The following is a 19,499-nucleotide window of genomic DNA, read 5'->3' as shown; positions in this document are numbered from 1 at the left end:
TGCGCATGCTTCTTTATAAAGACTCGGTGAATGTTCTCGAACAGGATACGGGTGTGTGAGTTTGTGTTTATGTGTCTTTACAAGGGTAAAACAATGAGAAGTCAAAGGATAGGTCGGTGACACCTGTGGGGTCGAGTAAACACACTAAAGGTTGAGTGTGTGTCTGTGTGTGTGAGTGTGTGTGTGTAGGTAGATGCGTTTTTGCCTGGACAGATAGGTTACAATTCAGAACAGGACAGTTGTTGTTTGGGAAGGGCAGTGAGGTGTGTGTATAGTGTGTGTATGTGTGTGTGTGTGTGTATGTGTGTGTGTGTGTGCGCGTGTGTATGTCATTCTCTGCGCGTATTTGTATGCTGGCAAAAATAGCCAGTGTTGTGTCTGACTTGAACAGGTGTCCAAACATCACAACACTCTCTCTCTCTCTCTCTCTCTCTCTCTCTCTCTCTCTCTCTCTCTCTCTCACACACACACACACACACACACACACACACACACACACACACACCATGAAACTCATCATGAAGGTACACACACTCTTTGAAAAATGTTGTTTCGAGTGGAGGTTGTGTGATTGGAGCTGTGGAATCTGCTGTGGAGCTTCTACGAGCTTTGTGCTGTCCTGTCTCCACATTTATGAAAACAAATATTATAATTTAGTCCCTAGATCAAAGGGGCAAATTAAGAGATAACTCTCTCTCATACAGATCATCTTCTCAAGATGCTGAATTGTGCAATTAGACAACCGATCCTCAATGGTGAACATGCACTCAAATCTTTAAAACCCTGCATCCTCAGTTTGTAAGACACGTTGGAAATCCAAGACAGATATAAACTATTGTTTTTGGATAAGTGAGTAAGTAAAAACAGTATTCAGTATTTAAATGTGACTCCCATGCTAGTTATTTCTCATCATCGTTATGCTAACCTAGGCTAAGTGCCTGACACCTTGCTCCAGCTTTTTTCTTGACACATCGAGAGTGGTATCGATCTTGTCTTACCTTCTGCAGCAAAACACGTAAACTTATTTCCCAACATGTAGGACTATTTCTATTAAGGTCCAGCATGTAGGATTTAGTGGCATCTACCAGTGAGGTCAAAGACAGAAACCAACTGAGCTGAAGCGGAAAAATGCAAAAGATGAGCAACATGGCATACTCCTTGGAAGGCAACCAAAACACAACAATTCCTAGTTTTAGATGATTACACATGCATGAAAACACAACATGAATATTATATTTAATTTCTGCCAGTAAATACCCCTAAATCCTTCATACTGGACCTTTAATTTTGCCTCCAATTTCATCAATAATCCCTCTCCCTCTCGCAAGTCCCCCAACAGGCACGGTACTTTATGACGGCAGTAACCCATCGACAGTGGTACCTTCCCAAGTCACCGTAGGAAAATTAATAATACAATAAAATGATAATACAGAAATATTCTACACAGGGATTATTGATGGAAGAGGAATGGTGACCTGCTTTGTTTGACACACTGTTCCCACACTGTCTCCTCTCTCTCTTTCGCTCTCTCTATGCATCACACACACATATGTACACACACTCGCTGCCTCAGAACACATTATATTTGACGGTGTCAGAACAGTTTTTCTCATACGGAAGAGGAACGGGCATTGTGTGCGTGTGTGTGTCTATATGCGTGCGAGTGAGCGTAAGCATGTGTGTGTGGCTCTCTTGTGTGTTTAAAACCTAATTTGTCTATGGGCCAGCCCATCTCTGAGGGCTGTATTAAAGGCATTTTGCACTGTAATGGGCTGACATGTTAATCTGAAACTCTATTCTCTGTGGCTAATGAACATATCCATCCTAGTCTCTAAATGTGTGTGTGCGTGCAGTGAAATGGCAACGTTGTCCCATTTTTACGACACTGCTGAGGCAAACTGAAACCCTTAATGACGATGCCAAGGTGAGGCGGGTTCATGTATTCTTTAACAATGACGACATTAAAGCGCATTGAGTTGAATCTCACGCGGTCTGTGTTTTACGTGTGTGTGTGTGTGTTTGAGCGTGCACATGTGCTGGAGAGACATAGATCTGACAGTTCTGGGTCAGACCAGTCCCATGGAGTCAGGAATCCTGCGGAAGACATAACAAAATACAGAGCTGCACGCGCACATGCACACGCCTCATAGGTGAAGATGACAAACCGTAGACAGACGGGGAGAGGGGAGGAGTGGCTGAATTTAGGAAAAAAAAAGACCGTCCTGCTGTGCCAACACTCATACATCAGTCCACACCTCAGGAGCAGAGAGAACTGAACACACACGCGTGGAGGAAAAATACACATCCCCTGCGACACACACGTAGACAGTGCTGACCCGAGGGCTGAGAGCAAACAAGGGGGGGGCCGCGATGTTGTAGTGTAGTCGAGGGCACAAACACACCACACTCCGCCTAATTACCACTGACACATATAGGATGGTGGGGTCAGCAGCGGCACCGCCAACACCGCTCTAATGTATTCATCACACCCAAACTTGAGTTATCAGATACTACAGTATGTTATTTTTTCCCACACTTCCCCCTCATCATTATGAGATGCGATTTCCACTGACGCATCAAGGGGCCAGACGATCCTCATCCTTCAGCTGAGCAAAGAAAAACTGAGCAGAAATCAATCCCAACTGGAGTTTTTTCTCATTTCTCAGTGTTGCTTCACTAACCGTACTGGCTGTTGCATCATCATCATCATCATCATCTCCGCTCTCTGTGGCTGGCGTGGAGAAGATGACCACTGTCATGTTTGCCACGTGTGCGTGCATGAGTGTGTGTAGTGTTGAGAGACAAAGATAGATACATAGATAGATAGATAGATAGATAGAGAGAGAGAGAGAGAGAGAGAGAGAGAGAGGAGACAGTTTATGCATGTGCACGCCAGTCATAATGTCTGCATAATGTCCCCGAGGTCTATGACTGTATAACTAATACTTGTATTATTGCTAGAATAAAACATTACGCTGAACCAAGCAGGATTAGAAAACAAGCATGACAGCCTCTTCCCACTCTCTTCTCTCTCTCTCTGTGACACACACACACACACACACACACACACACAATGAGAGACATGTATGCATGTGTGGAAGCAAGCAGCCCAGGGCCATGTACACTAGCAAGCGGCCATGTTTCTTTCACAAGAGGCTGCAGTGAGGCTGTCATCGTCAGCATGGTTCTCTCCCTCGCACATTCAGCCTCGCACACACACATACACACACACACGCACCATCCTGTGACATCATGCCACGCATTTAGACCAGAGGGTCAGAGGGTAGCACAGCTTTCTGCGCCGAGGCTTCGTTGTCGTCATGCTCGGTGGCTGCAACAGCCCTTATTCAGCTCTCCTTCTCTCACACTTTAACACACACACACACACAGACACACACACACATACACACACACACACACAGAGGCTACAAACCTCTAAGATTTCCCACCAGCACGCCATCAGCTCCTTTCGCTCACATTACCACTGACAGGCACGCAGAGGTGAGGCTGTTTCGGGCCCTAACCTCTCAACATCTGGCCGACACCTTGAGAGTTCTCCTTGCGAGTGAAAACCCACTCCATCTACCACCAGTCAACCTTTCCACGTACTACCTACGAGACATTCAGACCCTCCTTTTTGGCTCGCCGCCACTTACGAGCTTTTGAAGTGGCATGTGTGCGAACATCCCACATCATATCCACAGTCATTCTCACGGTGATATCCCGGGATGTGCGGGAGTGTTAGAGGGGTTCCCCAGCACAGGTGTGTACCCGCAGGAAAAGCCAAGATCACTTAAAAAAAAAACAAAAAAACCCCACAATGCTCCGATCTCCAACTCATGAATTTAGCAATCGTGTTCAAATTTTTCAGGCGAGGCTCTTTAGATTCAGTTCAACACTCTTGCACTTAACGGCATCATGTCATTGGATTCAAAATCCAAATCAGTCGGCTTCGAAGGAGCCATAGGTAAGAATTTTAGTGGGAAACATGAAAAAGTGATCTAAACTATTCAACAGCGCTGAAGTGTTGACGTCATATCTACTGTAGCTGGCATGCTAACACCGGCTGGCCTCAGCACATCCCCTCTCGTCTTTGTCCTTAAAAAGAGCCAGTAGTGAGTTATGGTGGCGTCTAGTCCAACATGAGATGATGGTGAAGAAACACCTCAAAGGCAAGGAACCACATTCCTCAGCAAAGAAAGGGTAAACCTACATATGGCACCTTTAAACTGTGAGAAAACACCTATGAAAAAATAAGGTGGCCATCCCTTTTCAACACCCCCCCCTGTTCCTTTTGCTTTTCTATTTACCCTTGGAAAAACTGATTATTTGGGGAATATTCAGCCTACTGTATAAGCACAAAAATGAAATGATGACTTTTGCCACATGGAGCCTTCCAAGACAAGCTGCGTCCACCCTAATGCTCTTAAAATGCCATTTGGTGCACATTCTTTATCAAATTTCCGATGACATTTGCACAGACCAGATGATACACAGTGAGCCTGGAGCTTTCAGGGGCCATGGAGTTCTTCTGGGGTCCAAAATCCAGCCCGGGCACCGTGAGCCATCATCTCCTCGAAAAGGTCTGAACCAACCATGTTGAACCTCTTATACCACAGACTATGTACGCGGTGGTCGCTGCCTCCTTGGACAACATCCTTCTCCATCTCACCCCACACCACAGCCCGACCCTCCTCCCTCCTCCCTCCTCCTCTCCTCCCTCTGCTCCTCACCTGAGGCAGCGCGGCGTTGATCTGCCGCTGGAGCACGTCCCTCTCGTGCAGCGCCCCCTGCAGCTTCGTCTGAGACTGGATGAGGGTCTCCTGCGTCTCCCTGAGGGACTCCAGCAGCTTGTCCCTCTCGTCCAGCATGTTGACCATCAGCTGCTCGAAGTTGGCCTCCTGGTCCGAGCCGTTCGGGACGCTGCCGGTGCCTCTGGGAGGACCGGCCGAGTCTCCTTCGCTGATGGTCGGCATCACCTCGCACATCATCCTTCCTGCTGCTCTGTGGTCTGGCTATAGGACAGTGTCGCTGTCGGGATTCAGAGGGGTGGGTGAGGGGGGTGGAGGGGGCATATGAGGGTTACCAGCCCGATAAACAGACTTACAATAACTGATAAGAGGGCCTATTAACGCAGCCTACACAGTCGCAGATGCGCGCCTTATTCCCATTGCAATGAATCCCCTCGTGCATCGGACGTGCACCCCCAAGGTTCACATCGCCTTACCTAATCAGAGTGAGTGAAACGCTGGGAAGATCGTTGACCTTTCGTCCATATTAACCGGCGTTTTGTTCACCCCGTGAGCAGATCCGCCCTGCCCGGCGCGCCGTGCACTCACATGTAGAAATCCCGGCGTGAGATGATTGACAGCTCAGAGATAGACGGGCGCGTTTGGATCGGAGGGGTGGTGCCCGCGAGCACGACGGAGATCATAGCACACTGGCAGGGAAATAAATAAATAAATAATGAAGAGAAAAAATCAGGGAAGTGTCCGCTTTATCTGCGTCCTTAGTCTCGGGGACAGTGAGAGCGAGTCTTATCTGCATCCGCCTTCTCCGCTTCCATCTCTCCACACCGCCACCGAGCCGACGCTCACTCCTCCTCCCACACACACAGCTAGCCGCTCAGTCACACACACACACACACACACACACGGGAATCTGCAGTTGTCACTACCATGCTACAGCTCTGGAAATAAGAGAGCAACTCCCCGCGTTCAGCCTATAAGCGTTTTGCACCACATGCGCATGTGGCACAGAAGAGAGGAGCGGAATGAGCCGGACGCTCATTAACGCCGCTGCATAATCTCTCTACATTACACCAGTATCATGTTCCCACTGTTAGCACACGCTTGACCCTTGACTGGTAAAATGTAATTAACTTTTCACATCAGCACCGCTGAGCACGTTCATGATCTGACAGCTACTGAGACACGATGCGCGTTCTGGCGGCGGCGGCAGCAGCTTAACCAAAGCGCAGAGGCAGCTGGTGCAGCGCCCCCTGCAGGATCTGACGTCAACATGAAGATTAGAAATATTAGGAATATTGGCAAGCAGGGGAAGCATGGCATTCCTCACTATTTTGTACATGTTTCAACAACCAGTCGGACGCTTTGATGTACAGTGTGACAGTGTCAGGGCACATTTTCTGAATGCGTTTTATTCTGAAAGGATAAGTTCACCCAAAATGACAATCCAGTCATTGCCAAAAGACGGTCAGGTGAAGCTTCATAGTCTGCAATAACATTTCTGGAGCTTAACAGCAAAACTGTGCTGAAGTAGTCTCATAAACAACCAAAAGCAATGAGGACTTGTTTACATAAAACATAAAAACAACAAAAACAACAACAACAAACAGCTAAACATCATAAAATCCTCACAGTTTATCTCACATCATAATCCAAGTCTTCAACAAGCTTTTGCACCCACTTCAGATGGATCAGCTGCTAGCACTTTTAGCTCAGCAAATACAGTGAAGATTTCAACTTTAAAACAGTATTAATAAAGTATTTTCATATTTTCACAGGGAGCCATTCAAAAAAAACATTTACGTCTCCGTCTACTTCAGTTGTCGGGGAGAATGCCGCAGCGCTGATTTGCTGTGAAATTCCCAGAAATGTTTTGTGCACTACAAAACTTCACTTGACTTTTCCATGATGGCGAGTAGATTGATGACTGAATTTCCATTTTTTGGTGAAGCTAGCCTTTAATAGACTTTAGTACATTTAGCTGATGTAAACTTATTCCTATTCATTCTGAGCTATTTGTAATAAGCCGCTGTGCTTTCTATAAAGACAGATCTGATTTTGTATTTTCCTCCCTGGAAGTTGCAAGGCAACTGTGTTTTCTTAACAAAACAAAACAAAACAAAACAAAACAAAACAAAACAAAACAAAACAAAACAAAACAAAACAAAACAAAAAAACCCAACATTAAAACAGTCACAGTTCAGTATAAAGAGAAACTGATTAAAAGCCTGCAAAGTGCTGGTTATAAAGAGCTCACTAAGGACTGAGCACACCATGATCACAATCATGATTTGTTGTGAGGATTTGATTAAAAGGGTAATTTCCTCCATCAAAATCAGTAAATATGTATACATATATGAATGCATATACACACATTTATGAATGTATATATATACATGTTAACATTCACACACTTAGTGCAAAAAGATCATACATTTGAGTTTAAATGCCTTCACTCCATTATATTGCACTTCTGCAGTTGGACACAGAAGGCCATTTATTGCCACCTAGTGGCTGAATCTGGCCATCATTTCATGGTTTCTGTACTTAGTCCTGGTTGACGTAGTCAAATATCTTAGTAAATATCAAGTAAAAGAAGCAATACTGCTGTGTACTGGAGAAATACTCTGTTAGCAGTTCTGCATTCTATTACAAGTACAAAATCAAACCAGTAAAAAAAATGCAGAAAGTCCCATATCAGTATATTGTACATTATATATAGTTATAATATATACCATATAATTATATAGTTAGTCTCGATATAACTGATGCATTCATATGTACATTGCTTTATTGTTTCAGGTAAGGTGGGGCTTGTTTTTTTTTCAAACATACAAACTCATGGGTTGCTTCTGAATTTCACCAAGCGCTCAATAAAGTTTGTTGTAATAGTAAAAATCAACATTTATTTGCTAATTAAACTTTGTATCAGTAATCTGAATCTGTAAAGTAAATAGTAATTAATGGTACTTAATAATATAGCAGAGTACAATGTTCAACATTTGCCTCTAACTAGTAGGTGAGCAGAAGTAGAAGGAAATTCTCAAGTAAAGACCAAGCGATTAAGTAGAGTAAGTACAGTTCTTGCACTTAGTTACTTTCTGCCACTGACAATAATAAGTACTTTTGAATGAAGTATTAACAGCTCTTTGACAGAAATGTCAAAAGAATCAGCTAGACCAGGTCAAAACACTTTTATTCAAATTCTGATCTACAGTTAAATTCATTTTAAGTGTCCTGTCAGCTGTTGTATTTGTGAACTGAGGAGGAAACCAAAGCACGAGTGTTGATATGAACAGGTCAAACTTTCACCTTAATTGTTCAGGTCACAATTTAGGTCTCATTTTTCTGAAAAAATATTGTTACTTTAATGACAAAGGGTTATATTTGGCAGTTAGATAGAAGTCACTATCTTGTTTTACAACAATGGTAGTAAGAAGATAATAGATAGCACTGCAGTGAATAAAGGGCTTGATCAAAGCTCTGGCCACAGATAAGAAGATCACAATTTCTCCAGACATCTGCCGACCTGTCTCTGAATTGGGAGACGATGGGAAAATCACTGTGCCGAGTACTTCTTTGTCAAGAAATGATTTCTCACAACCGCAGGTGGAAGCATCACCTCTGTCTTTTTTGGTGTTCTTTGACCTGCAGCAGAGATTTCTTTGAAAACTAATTTTGCAGCCTCAGCCTCAGGAGATGCGGCTCTCTGCTGTGGACTTTTCAAGGCCATGACAACAGTGTTGTTCACAGTCACTTTGAGATGCTGTGGAGGCCTGCAGCACTTCCTCAGAAAAGACGGAGGTCACTTAGCACAGCACTGTGGCTCTCTTGAGCAGTATGATTTTCTTCTCTGACCAATGGTTATTATCTAAGTCTACCTGGCTCAGTGGTCACTGGGCAGCTTTGGTGTGTTGTGCATTAGCAACCTGATGTGAGGCAAACTGACCAAATATCTGCTTTCAGGCGCTTTCTGACATTGTGTCACAGGAACCCTTCGGCAAAGCCAGATGGAAGTTTACTTATTCCCCTATTGTCAGTTAATACAACAGACAGCTGGTTATAATGAATATATAATGAGCACTACAGATAGTGAACTGCAGTCTCAAATCAAACAGTGTTTGAAACAAAGAGGTTTTTTTTTTTTTAAAGTTTGGCATGAACAACAATATCAAATAAATAAAGTACTTATAAAAAATATATATTTTTAAAATAAAGTAGAGATAGTGCAAATATTTGGCAACTGATACATCAGCATTAAGCTCATTAGAACAAATGAAAAGTGCACAGTGTAAACAGAATTCTAACTAAATGAAAGACAATACAGTAAAACAACTAAGGTTTTTTTTTTTTTGCTACTTCAGTGTTTTTTTATACAGAGATGTTCTCTCATATAAACCATTAATAAGAGCTGTGTATATAATTATGTAATGTAGAACATTAACACTGAATTGACAAGTAAAATACTTTTTTCTAATAGTCTAATAGTCGAGGTGTTTTGATGTGGAGTAAAATAAGAAAAATAAGAAAAATCAGTAATCAGTCAGTTAAAGAAAGTGTTAATTGGCGGATTAAATGATGGGAGCGAGACTCCTTCTCCACCTTCGGTCACACATCCTTGAACTGCCGGCAGTCACCGACAGATGGCAGTACAGCAGCAGAGGTCCACACTACAGCAGCGATACTCTCGCGTGACTTGCCTCGTTACGTCATTCCATGATGGCTGAAGATCCTGGCGGAACATTTTTCAATTTCTCTCTCATTTTTCCTTCTTTCTCTCTACCTCCGCTTGCCATAGAGACATGGCAGGACCCACAGGCCCGTTAAGCTTCCACAGATCATTGGTGTCGACATGCCCAAGAAAGGGAACCGAAAACGGCTGAAATTTAAGGCCGGGGACGTTTGTTCGGAATCAGGTAACGTAGGTTACGTTGCATCAGCTAGCAAGCTATCCCGCCCACTGTTAGCACTGTGTAGTCAGCTTCAAATGATAGACTTTCCCCTGTGAATGTACAACTTTGCTTATACATTTTTTGATTCACACATCATACGACAGTATATGAAGAGTGAGACCTTGTTGCGGTCGCCTCAGTGTGTGTTTTCTGGTATTAGCAGGAGCCAACAGACAGATGAATGTTGTTAAAGTCATGTAACGGAGGAATTGTGCATCTTTTATCTAGTCACTGTTGCTGATTATGCTGACGCTGACCCAGCCGTTGTGAAGTCAGGGAGGGTGAAGAAGGCTGTTGCAAATGCAGTTGAAAAAGAAGGTAACTTGTGATGACATTTTTGTAGTTACACTAATGATCTGAGATTGCAGTGTCAAATGCTTTGTCTGGAAAGGTGATCTAAGTGCTCACCTTCACATTGTGTGTCTCAGTAAAATTACTCTGCGGCCTGGAAGCATCTCAGGGAGCGGTGGAGGAGGTCGTCTCATCTGCAGGGAGTGTCCAAGAAGACGCTTTGGAAAGCAGTGATGACCTAGACCCTGAAGAGGATGGAGAAAATGAAAGTAAAGCAGCCCGCAAGAAGAAACACAAGAGGAGAAAGGGTATATTCATATAGAGGAATAAGCTGTACATTGGAGTGTGCAACCATCTTACCAGAGTATTTACTTAGAGGGTGTTTGAATGTTGTCTTCACAGAATGCAATGAGAGCAGTGACGGGTACGAGTATCCAGTGGATATTTGGGAAGTGCTCGCCTCCTATATTCGGCCTGAAGATGTGTGCAGATTTGCTCTGATCTGTAGAAATGCCTGGACAGTCACTTGCACTGCAGCTTTTTGGACCAGGCTCTACAGAAGGTGAGTTGGCTTTCTTGAGTAATGGTGTACAGTTAGAGAAAGTTTAGTGCTTCTATTTCTCCTCCCAGTGTTTTTGGAGGAGTGTGATGTTATTGTTAAGTCCTCAAGACCCAGTAAAACTGTGAATAGAATGCAATTTTGATGAGATTTTACTTAATTGGTGTGTACTCGCTAAAGCTGATTTCATACCTGGCCATTTCAAAGCTTAAGGCACTTGCAGCTTGGAATCAAACCTGTGCCTGTCTTAAACAATGGAACTGTCTTACATGTTGCAGTTTCAAATGAAGGACCATATCCGTATGTGTATTACCCTATAAAATGCTTCAGTGTGCTCCATTTAATTAGGAAAGTAATAGAATAAACTGAGTTCTTCAGCCTTTTTTTCCTCCTTCCACCGCCTGTCTCTCCTTCACAGACACTACAGGATTGATGCCGACCTGCCATTTCGTCTGCAACCTGATTGTATTGACAGGATGCGTTGTTTACGGGCTCGTGTTATTCGCTCCCTTTTCCATTTGTATGAGCCATTTGACTCGCGTGTCTCAAAAATTCCTGCCCTGCCAGAGTCCACGCCCACAACCTTGCTTAACTCAAAGGTAAGCTAACAGATGTGTCAGCAATCACCTTACTGTGGGATGTGGAGCTAAAGTTTTTCTTTATTTCATTTGTTCATCTGTTAGTATCACATGTGATTGACTTATATGAAGAGACGATTTCATAGAAATGCTGTTATGTCTTAATATTTAGGTATACAATGATACTTGTGTACTGCTGCAAGCCTTCTGTGAACGTGACAGTTTTATGTGCTAATGTTTTTTGCAGTGTTTACTGGCCTGGTACAGAAAGGTCCCCTGTTCAGGGACTCGTCCAGAGGCATTGTGGGAGTTCAACTTCAAGTTCTTAAAGCAGGTAAAAAGCACTTGTTTAAAATCAGCCACGATAAAATGATAACCTTTTGTTTTTGCTGCTGTTGTGTTTGGTTGTTTTTATAATGCTGTGATTATCTATATCCAAAGCAGGGACATGGTAAGAATGGTTGTGCCAAATCCTTGTGTGCGCCCAGACAATACAAAGATGTCCACTCAAACCCAGACTCTGACTGCTACATGCTTCAGGTCACCACCCTCAACTACATCTACACCCCTGTGGTCATGGGCATGACGCTGGCCCTGGTTAGTAACTCTTGTTGTTGTTTTTTCAGCTGTAGGGCTTAAAAAACATTTTTTGACATAGTAGGTGGCATTAAGCATTAACACTTTTAAATGTTAAAATACTTAGTTAAGTTTTACAAGTGACAATGACTGTAGTTCCTAAATGAAAACCAGTGTGGTTTTGTTTTGTAATCTTCAACACTGTTATCAGTCTCTGAGAACACCACAGTTAGGTGATGACAAATTACATTACATAAAGCTTCCTATGTTATAAGAAAACTGTAACATCTAGTTATACAAACTAAAATGATTCCCACAAAACTGTACATATGTTGAATAAGTGATGTTGAATCAGCTGTGTCAAGATAGTGCTCAGATCAGGAGGACACTGGAAAGTGTCAGTAGTCACGAGAAGGTTGAGAGACTTTAAGCAAAGTGATGTGGTGTGTTTTGATCCAACAAAGCAGCTCTTATCTTCTAGCTATTCACATAAACTTCTTCTTAAATTTAATGAATGAAAGGAAGCTTTGGTTTGATAAGGACTGGCAGGCCATGTCCATTTTTTTGAGAAAGGGTTTGGACAAGGCAAGAGACTGGTAAAGGCATACACTTACAAGAATTTGGGGAAAGCTCTTTAAGGAAGTCTGGTTTGGATTGGGGTAACACCTCTGAAACTACAGCATATTATAGTTTGCAGGTCTTTGTCACAACATAAAAACTCAAAATAAATAACAGTCAGAGCCTTCTAGCAACATGTTTGTGAACGATCTGCCAACTCATGTATTTCATTATTTTTGCCAATAGTGTGCTTTATGCACAAAGATTAAAATACCATTTCTGACCACGAACTAATGCAAAAATTAACATGGGTGTCAAGTATACAAAGTCTTCTCCTAATCGAAACTGTTCTGCTTATTCTTTGTTGCAGTTTACAATCAACGTCAGCACAGACATGCGCCACCACCGTGTTCGTCTGCTTTTCCATGACTCACCGCTCCAGCGGGGAAAGAAGAGGGGAGATCAGGGCGGGACCCTGGTGGTGTTGGATCCCGTACAGAGTGTGAGGATCATGGACTGGTGGCATCCACAATACCCCTCTTCATCCGACACATAGGAGTCCTACCCCTTCAGATGATGCGACAGCAGAACGTCACTCTAAGAACCCTGCTGTTATCTCATCTCATCCTGCCCACCAAACACAAATATGATAGTGGATGCAGAACCCTGGATTTATGTTGAATGACAAAGTTTGGGACATTTTGATTGTCATTGTTAGGTGTTAAAAAAGTACACCATTGAGATGGGATGTGAACCTCATCTTGGTGTCGTAATCAAACATGTTGCATGCATATCCACCATCTCAACTCCACACCATCAACATCATAGTTTGCCCTGCAATTTTCAACGTATGTAGATCATGTACTGCAGAATGGTCCAGTATGAACATTATTCTTAGGGAGATTGGGCTTATCATCTATGTATACAAATCTACAATAGCAGTCATTCTAATCTTTCAGCAATCTGCATCTTCAGCAGTTCCTTTCTTTTTCTTTTAAACATGGAGAAATAGGGCTGGGCAATATAGAAATAAAATAAATGTCATAACATTAATCAGTAGTTGAATATGAAATGCTACCATCAGATCAGACTGGAAGACTGAAATGACTTTGAGATGACAAAAAAATTTGAAATTAATTTCTTAACAGTTGTTAAACTTTGGATTTTTTGCAGACAAAGTAAACAGTGTGGAGATTAATTGATCAGTGATAAATGTGAAGTGATGTATCAGCTCAACTCTACATTCTTGGCAAAGACGATCATGTGCATTTTCAGCTTCATAAATGGATTCAAAAATCTGCTGTTATTTTACATGAATGACACTGATGCATATTGAACGTACATGTTATAAGAGTAGTTTTGAAAACTCTGGGATTAACAGGGTGGAACATTTGTACTGTCCTACTTTGGTTTGATTTTATGTTTACTTGAAAGTGTAGTCTGAAATATCTTGATTTTGCATTGGTTTGATTTTGACAGTGTTGCATCAACATAATCCATTATTATTCTTTTAAAACCATATTTTCTTTTTGATGTATTTATTTCAAAGCAGCCTCACTTAAGTATTATGTGAATATTAATAACACTGCACCATACTGAAGGGGCCAAAGAGATGAATTACCTCAGACGTCATCCACTCATCTGTTGATTTGGACTTTTTGTTCCTGGTGTTTCTTGGCTAAAGAATATGTCTTGATTGTGTCATGTTGAGCACTATGTACCCCCTACTGCCTCCTGTGGAATCTCACTCTTAACTTTGAATGGCTCAAAGTGTTTAAAGTAGTCAGTCTGATGATTAATGAATGTGAGTTAAATCATACCGATCACATGCTTGATTATGATGAATATTGATTTCCCCACCAATCCGACACATCCAAAATAATTTTACCTGAATTGATTTGCACATATACATGTACTGCGAATGGAAAAAAAATGAACCATATTTAATTTAACTTCTAGAAAGAATAATGTTTGTTGATGGCTGTGCGCAGTAGCAGAAGTCAGCATTTCTGTTTGCAGCATTTGATTGTTTTAGTTGGTGGTGTAGTTTTGTCAGAGAAGAATTGCATTGATACATACACTTACTGCACTGAAATTAAACCTGAAACTGCCCATTCAAAGTGCTTCCAGTCTTTGTTTCCTTTTTTTTCTACATTTTTATTTTCCACGTTGTCTCCCTCTCGTGGCCATACTGGGTATTGAACAATGTTCTCCCCATGCACCACCTTACTAAGGTCAGTTTTCTTTGTCACTGAATGATACACGACCCTCCTCCAGACATCTATATCTGTATGTATGGATGCTTCTCATACTTTTGGTTTGACTGACCAGTGAAACAAACAGAAAAAGATCGCACACTTTAAATTGAACACCTAACGGCCTCAAATGCTGCGCAGCTGAGTGTCTTATAATAACAGAAGCACCTATGCTAAAGGTTGAACACAATATTAGGACCACCTGTTGAAACTAGCTATTACGTAACTCAAACCATGGCCTCGAAAATACCAAATATATATATATATGTGTGTGTGTGTGTGTGTGTGTGTGTGTGTGTGTGTGTGTGTGTGTGTGTGTGTGAACTGGTATTTTAAAATATTTCACATTACGACTGAATTTGGATGTTAGATTTACCAAGTTTAAGGATCAGTTGCGCACAAAATAACATAAACGTAATATAAACTAAACTAAATGGTCATAAACATGTAAACTTGAAGCCACGGTACAGAGGTAGACAGAGAGACGTCTCATTATAAATAGGGAAAACGATAGTCTTGTTGTTTTTGGAAGAGTTCTGGCTCAAGTTAGAGGACCTCTTAAAAAAAAACTCTTTGCGGTCAACAGGCAGCACGTCATCGTCTCAAAATACCGCACAGCCTCTCGAGGATGCGAGAACACTTCATTTCCCACAACCCCCTTCTGCGCTGTGCCATTGGTGGGGCACAGGTGACCGCGGACGCTCCGAGTTGTGACAACATCTCGACGGTCATAACGAAAACAAATTAGCCTCGCGAAGTGCGGGGTTGTACACACCGCGGCGGTCTGTGGGAATACACAGAAACTGAAAACCACCGACAGCTGTTGTTCTTTTAAACTCGCCGTTTTTCTTCTTCTTCTGGTGTTGCCACGCAGGTTTGGTTTTTCATCAGAGCGCGCGAGAGAAGTGGGCACGCACTTTTCCTGAACCTGCCTACCTCGTTCTGCCTGACCTTCAGATCGGGTAAGTGATATTTAGCCTCTGCTACGACACCACCACCTCTGCAAACCCCTCGAGAGTGCGTTTATTAGTGCCCGTTTCTCGCTCAAAGTCTTGTGATTCAGTCAGTTTTGAAAAGAGAAGTGGCCAACTTATTATCTGGCATCCTGGTAATTAAAGGCAACACTGTCCGGTAACCTGTGTGTTCCGCTAAAGCATTGCAAAAGTACAAATAAGTTACTTCTGCATTGTGGAGTTGGCGTGTCGCTGCATGCTTTTATCATTAATGTTTACACCAGGCAACAGGAAATACAAATCACAGTGCACTTTGTGAAGATTTTGTCTCCAGCTCATGATATAATAAACCATAAAGAATAAGACAGACACACAAAACCAGTCTATGTGCCATTTTCAGGTCTATTTTCTTAGAAATGGAAGAGTGAATTGACTTTTCTTTTTGCAAACATATGGAAAACAGTATGATAACATGCAGTAAAGTGGCATTGAAATTAGGACTGGCGCCGCTCTTGGACCACTTTCCCCCCTGTACTGTCAACGGTGAGTGTGTTCTGCCCCTCTTGCCATTTATAAGCAGCTGGTATCAGTAACAACACCTCAGCCCCAGGGTATGCTGCTATGTATAAGCTGTGACCGTAAACTGTACAGACTGTAATACTCTGCTGTGTATTCAAGTGCTTTGCTAGAAAGACTTGCACAGTGCAAACACACAAATAATGAAGGCACCAGTGACTATTTTCGCCTCCGCTGTCCCCTCTGCAGTCTGGGCTTTGATTACAACCCATGTGTTTATTATTAGTGTGTGTGCATGGTGAATACAGGGTACAATTTGTGCCTGATGCAATGTTTATGTTTATTCCCAGTAAAGACATTTGACATGGGATTAATCATATTTACACTGAGGTTTTGCTGTCTTCCATATCTGTCGGTTGGTTGGTTTGTCAGCAGGATTATACAAAATCTACTGAACAGATTTCCATTTCCAAAGAGACAGGAGTTAAAACAGTAAAACAGAGTTTTTCAGACAGGGTAGGAATTCAGAGCTGCAGAACTGGAAAGTGTAAAGAAGGCTAAGGTGTATTTTTTTATATATATATATATATTAAAGCACATAAACCTTTTCTTCTAAACTCCTACCCTAGTTAAGGTCTAACTTATTCGCCTCCGTAGCTGTACATCACACCAGGTGGTTGACATTAGACTCCCCGTGCTCCCTGACCTCTCCACCTGGCTGCTGTGATCATCCAAACCATTCTCCAGAGAGCACAATAACGTTCAAAGGTTGGAGCAGAAAGGTCCCAGCAGGTCTGATAGTTCTGAGTACTCTTCTCAAGCTTCTGCTTATGTCATGACTTCTCTACTTTCATTATTAGTGCACTTGGAAGAAATTTCCCTTTACTTATTGGCATCAGCACTAATCCAGTGGTGACCAAGTTGTGTCACCAAACGCTATGTAGTAGGAACAGCTGCCACATTAAAACCTCAGGATAGAACATTTAAACAATCAGTGATTAATGATCTTCTTCAATGACCATGGATGGGTAGAAATGTTAGGTGAGGTGTTGCTTTTGATTCTGCTTTGTCTTCAGTCGCTTCCAGTAAAATTAGTTTTGCAGGGAAGTGGCACAGCTGTCTGAGGTCAGTGGATCACATGCTGACCATTTGGGTTTCTTTGGCATAGTTTTTCTATAGTTTCAATTAAAAGTGATACATAAATGTGATACTTGAGGACTTGTGAACTTCCACCTTTTTTTTGCTAACCAATATTAAGACACACACTCTGTGAATGTGTTGTCGGTATGGATACTACAGGAGTGAGCATCTTTCCACATAACAGTTGTTGTTGCACTTGAGCTAGTTTAACAACACATCATCATAGGTTGGACCTGAATTACTGTTCTCCTGGAAACACAAAAGACCCCTCTCCCACTGTCTCTTTCCGGTCCGTCTCTCTGTCATCATGTTCATCTTCCTCCTCCTCACTTCTGTGAATCCATGAATGAAAGAAAACATTTCCGTTGTGTAACCAGATCCAAAGGAGAGATTGGCTGTGCAGCAACATTGGCACATAGTTCAGCCGTAGCTGTCACAGTAATGCAGTGCTACCATGTATCAATAAACCAATTTCATGTAATTATTGTATTGTAATTTTATCATGTGCCTCGTCATGTGTTCACATAATGTCTCTAAGAATGTCTCTGAAGTAATCAAAATCAAGCATTGTTGGAGATATCAGCTGCCTGCTAGTTAACACAGTGTCCTGTGAGGTGAGAGGCTTTAAAGGTCCAGAAAGTGAGATTTTCATGTCTTTTTTTGATTATATAGCAGGCCTAGGTGCTATGTAACTACTGTGAATGTATCAAAACAGATATTATAATGCAGGAAAAAAAGCTTGGGGTTATTTATCATTATACACTTCACAGTAGGTTTCCTTTTTAAGTGCTCTGGTGTCTTTTCAGATCATAATGTTTGTTGTTAAACTGTAAAATAACTAGCCTCCATTATATACCTTTGTGTTTGACAAAAATGTTTGAGGAGTAGTGGCAAGTAATGGGTATTTATGGGTGAATATATCAATATTTGAATTCCATGACTTCCAAAGTTGGCTTTAATCCACAGATATGGACACTACCCATCTTCAGAATGTGTGCCTTCAAACAAGCTTTCAGGACTTCTGTAAAGTTCTGATGTCATGTTTTGACACAATCACTGCCCTTAGCCATTTCTTCAGAAACACTGGCAGAGCTGATATGGAAACATGGTGTGCGATGTTTGCTCAGGCCTTTGAGAGCTGACCAATCAGAGCACATTGGGTTTTTCAGGAGTGACGCATGGAGCAAAACGGAGCATGGAGACAGAGAGTGAATAGATGTGCTCCAGCAATGGACAGTGTGAGAGAAATAATGTGTTAAAACATGTCAACATTTTGTGTGAAACTGAAACATGATATGATACCGCTAGGGGTGTAAGTAGTTGTTTCGGAGGAACATAAATGTAAGGTGTCAGTGTAGCAGTTTAGGTTTTTGCCAACGAGGATGCTCTGATTTACTGGTCAAACATTGGTATTGACCACCATTCGCCTTGTGTAGTGCAAACGGCCTATCAGCAAATATGATGACACTCACCAACCACAGTGGAAAATGTTTATTTGATGTGCTGCAACAATTTTGTGTGGCGCATTCGTAAGGTAGTAGCAGGCTAAAATGGCTTTTGAAGCAGTCACTTAAACAAAAAAAAGAATAGAACTTTTTCTGGAGAAAGAAGGTTAAATTAAAGGAGACTTGTCACTTCTTGACATCACACTACATCACCATGTCATGCATTCATAAAATTCTTCTCAGCAGGGGCGTCGCTAGGAGTGCAAAACATCTGGGGCTTTAGCCCAACAGACAGTGTTGCCACAGTTACCTTTAAAAAGTAACTTTACCGATTACTTGTTTTTAAAAATAACTAAGTTAGATTACACAACACCCCCGGCCGCCTCAGCATAAAAATGACAAGCAGTTTTGCCAATACTCATTTTATTGGAAGTGCTTTTTTAACAATAATGCCAAGCACGGCATTGATAGTAGTAGTGCTCACCAAATGAGGGCGAGTCAACCATGTTTATGGGCAGCATTTCCTTTACAGGAGGTGCTGGAATGGAGGATCCGGCCAATTGTCGAACCTCAGATTGAAGAGTAACAATGCGGATTCCGTCCGGGTCGTGGAACAACTGACCAGCCCTTTACTCTTGCAGGGATCCTGGAGGGGGCCTGGGAGTATAATCTCCCAGTCCACATGTATTTTGTGGATCTGGAGAAGGCAGACGACCAGGTCCCCTGGGATGTTCTGTGGGAAGGGCTGTGTGAGTATGGGATGAGGGGGTCCCTTCTTAGGACCATCCAATCCCTATATTCTCAAAGCGAGAGTTGCATGCGTGTAATTATTCTGACTCTGCCCATAAGGAAAGCCAGGTCAGCTTCTGCGCAATGTGCGCTGGTGACAATGTTGCATTTGTTGCATTTGTGGCTATATATATATATA

General features: G+C 42.2%; 3 protein-coding genes across 9 annotated transcripts in view; 2 read left to right on the top strand and 1 right to left on the bottom strand.

The window, feature by feature from the left end:
• The window catches only part of ppfia4 (PTPRF interacting protein alpha 4), a 59,422-nt gene extending 53,457 nt beyond the window's left edge, over positions 1-5,965 (bottom strand). For 4 of the 5 annotated variants that reach the window (XR_005075756.1, XM_037102323.1, XM_037102325.1 and 1 more), the window contains exons 1-2: positions 5,228-5,965; positions 4,734-5,031 (exon numbers count right to left, since the gene is read on the bottom strand). Coding sequence is in view for 4 of the 5 variants with exons in the window: in XM_037102323.1 (XP_036958218.1) it covers positions 4,734-4,991 (258 nt within the window). In the remaining variant the exon portion in view is untranslated. The remainder of the gene's footprint in view (positions 1-4,733; positions 5,032-5,227) is intronic. The other variant, XM_037102324.1, reaches the window with a different exon arrangement.
• Positions 5,966-9,451: 3,486 nt separating this feature from the next.
• On the top strand, positions 9,452-13,781 carry tmem183a (transmembrane protein 183A). Of its 2 annotated transcripts, none has more exons than XM_037102417.1 (8): positions 9,452-9,664; positions 9,929-10,018; positions 10,129-10,299; positions 10,394-10,553; positions 10,969-11,149; positions 11,376-11,462; positions 11,573-11,725; positions 12,633-13,781. In XM_037102417.1, the coding sequence occupies exons 1-8, from the start codon at positions 9,601-9,603 to the stop codon at positions 12,816-12,818; spliced, it is 1,092 nt and encodes a 363-aa protein (XP_036958312.1). In that variant the 5' UTR covers positions 9,452-9,600; the 3' UTR covers positions 12,819-13,781. The 2 variants fall into 2 exon arrangements, with proteins under 2 accessions (XP_036958312.1, XP_036958311.1); XM_037102416.1 differs by having other exon boundaries at positions 9,453-9,664; positions 11,570-11,725.
• Positions 13,782-15,178: 1,397 nt separating this feature from the next.
• Positions 15,179-19,499, top strand: part of tfeb (transcription factor EB) — a 38,657-nt gene continuing 34,336 nt past the window's right edge. For both annotated transcript variants that reach the window (XM_037101091.1, XM_037101090.1), the window contains exon 1: positions 15,179-15,479. The gene's annotated coding sequence lies outside the window, so the exon portion shown is untranslated. The remainder of the gene's footprint in view (positions 15,480-19,499) is intronic.

The sequence above is a fragment of the Acanthopagrus latus genome, chromosome 6 (genome assembly GCF_904848185.1).
Source record: "Acanthopagrus latus isolate v.2019 chromosome 6, fAcaLat1.1, whole genome shotgun sequence".
Taxonomy (NCBI): Eukaryota; Metazoa; Chordata; class Actinopteri; order Spariformes; family Sparidae; genus Acanthopagrus; species Acanthopagrus latus.
The sequence above is the reverse complement of the archived record's forward strand: the minus strand, read 5'-3'. Positions and strand labels throughout refer to the sequence as shown.

Excerpts from the sequence above, each read along its gene's own strand:
- tmem183a (XM_037102416.1), top strand. The coding sequence starts at position 9,601 with ATGCCCAAGAAAGGGAACCGAAAACGGCTGAAATTTAAGGCCGGGGAC. Across the intron at positions 9,665-9,928 it reads GGACGTTTGTTCGGAATCAG|TCACTGTTGCTGATTATGCT; the intron begins GTAACGTAGGTT and ends TCTTTTATCTAG. Across the intron at positions 10,300-10,393 it reads GAAACACAAGAGGAGAAAGG|AATGCAATGAGAGCAGTGAC; the intron begins GTATATTCATAT and ends TTGTCTTCACAG.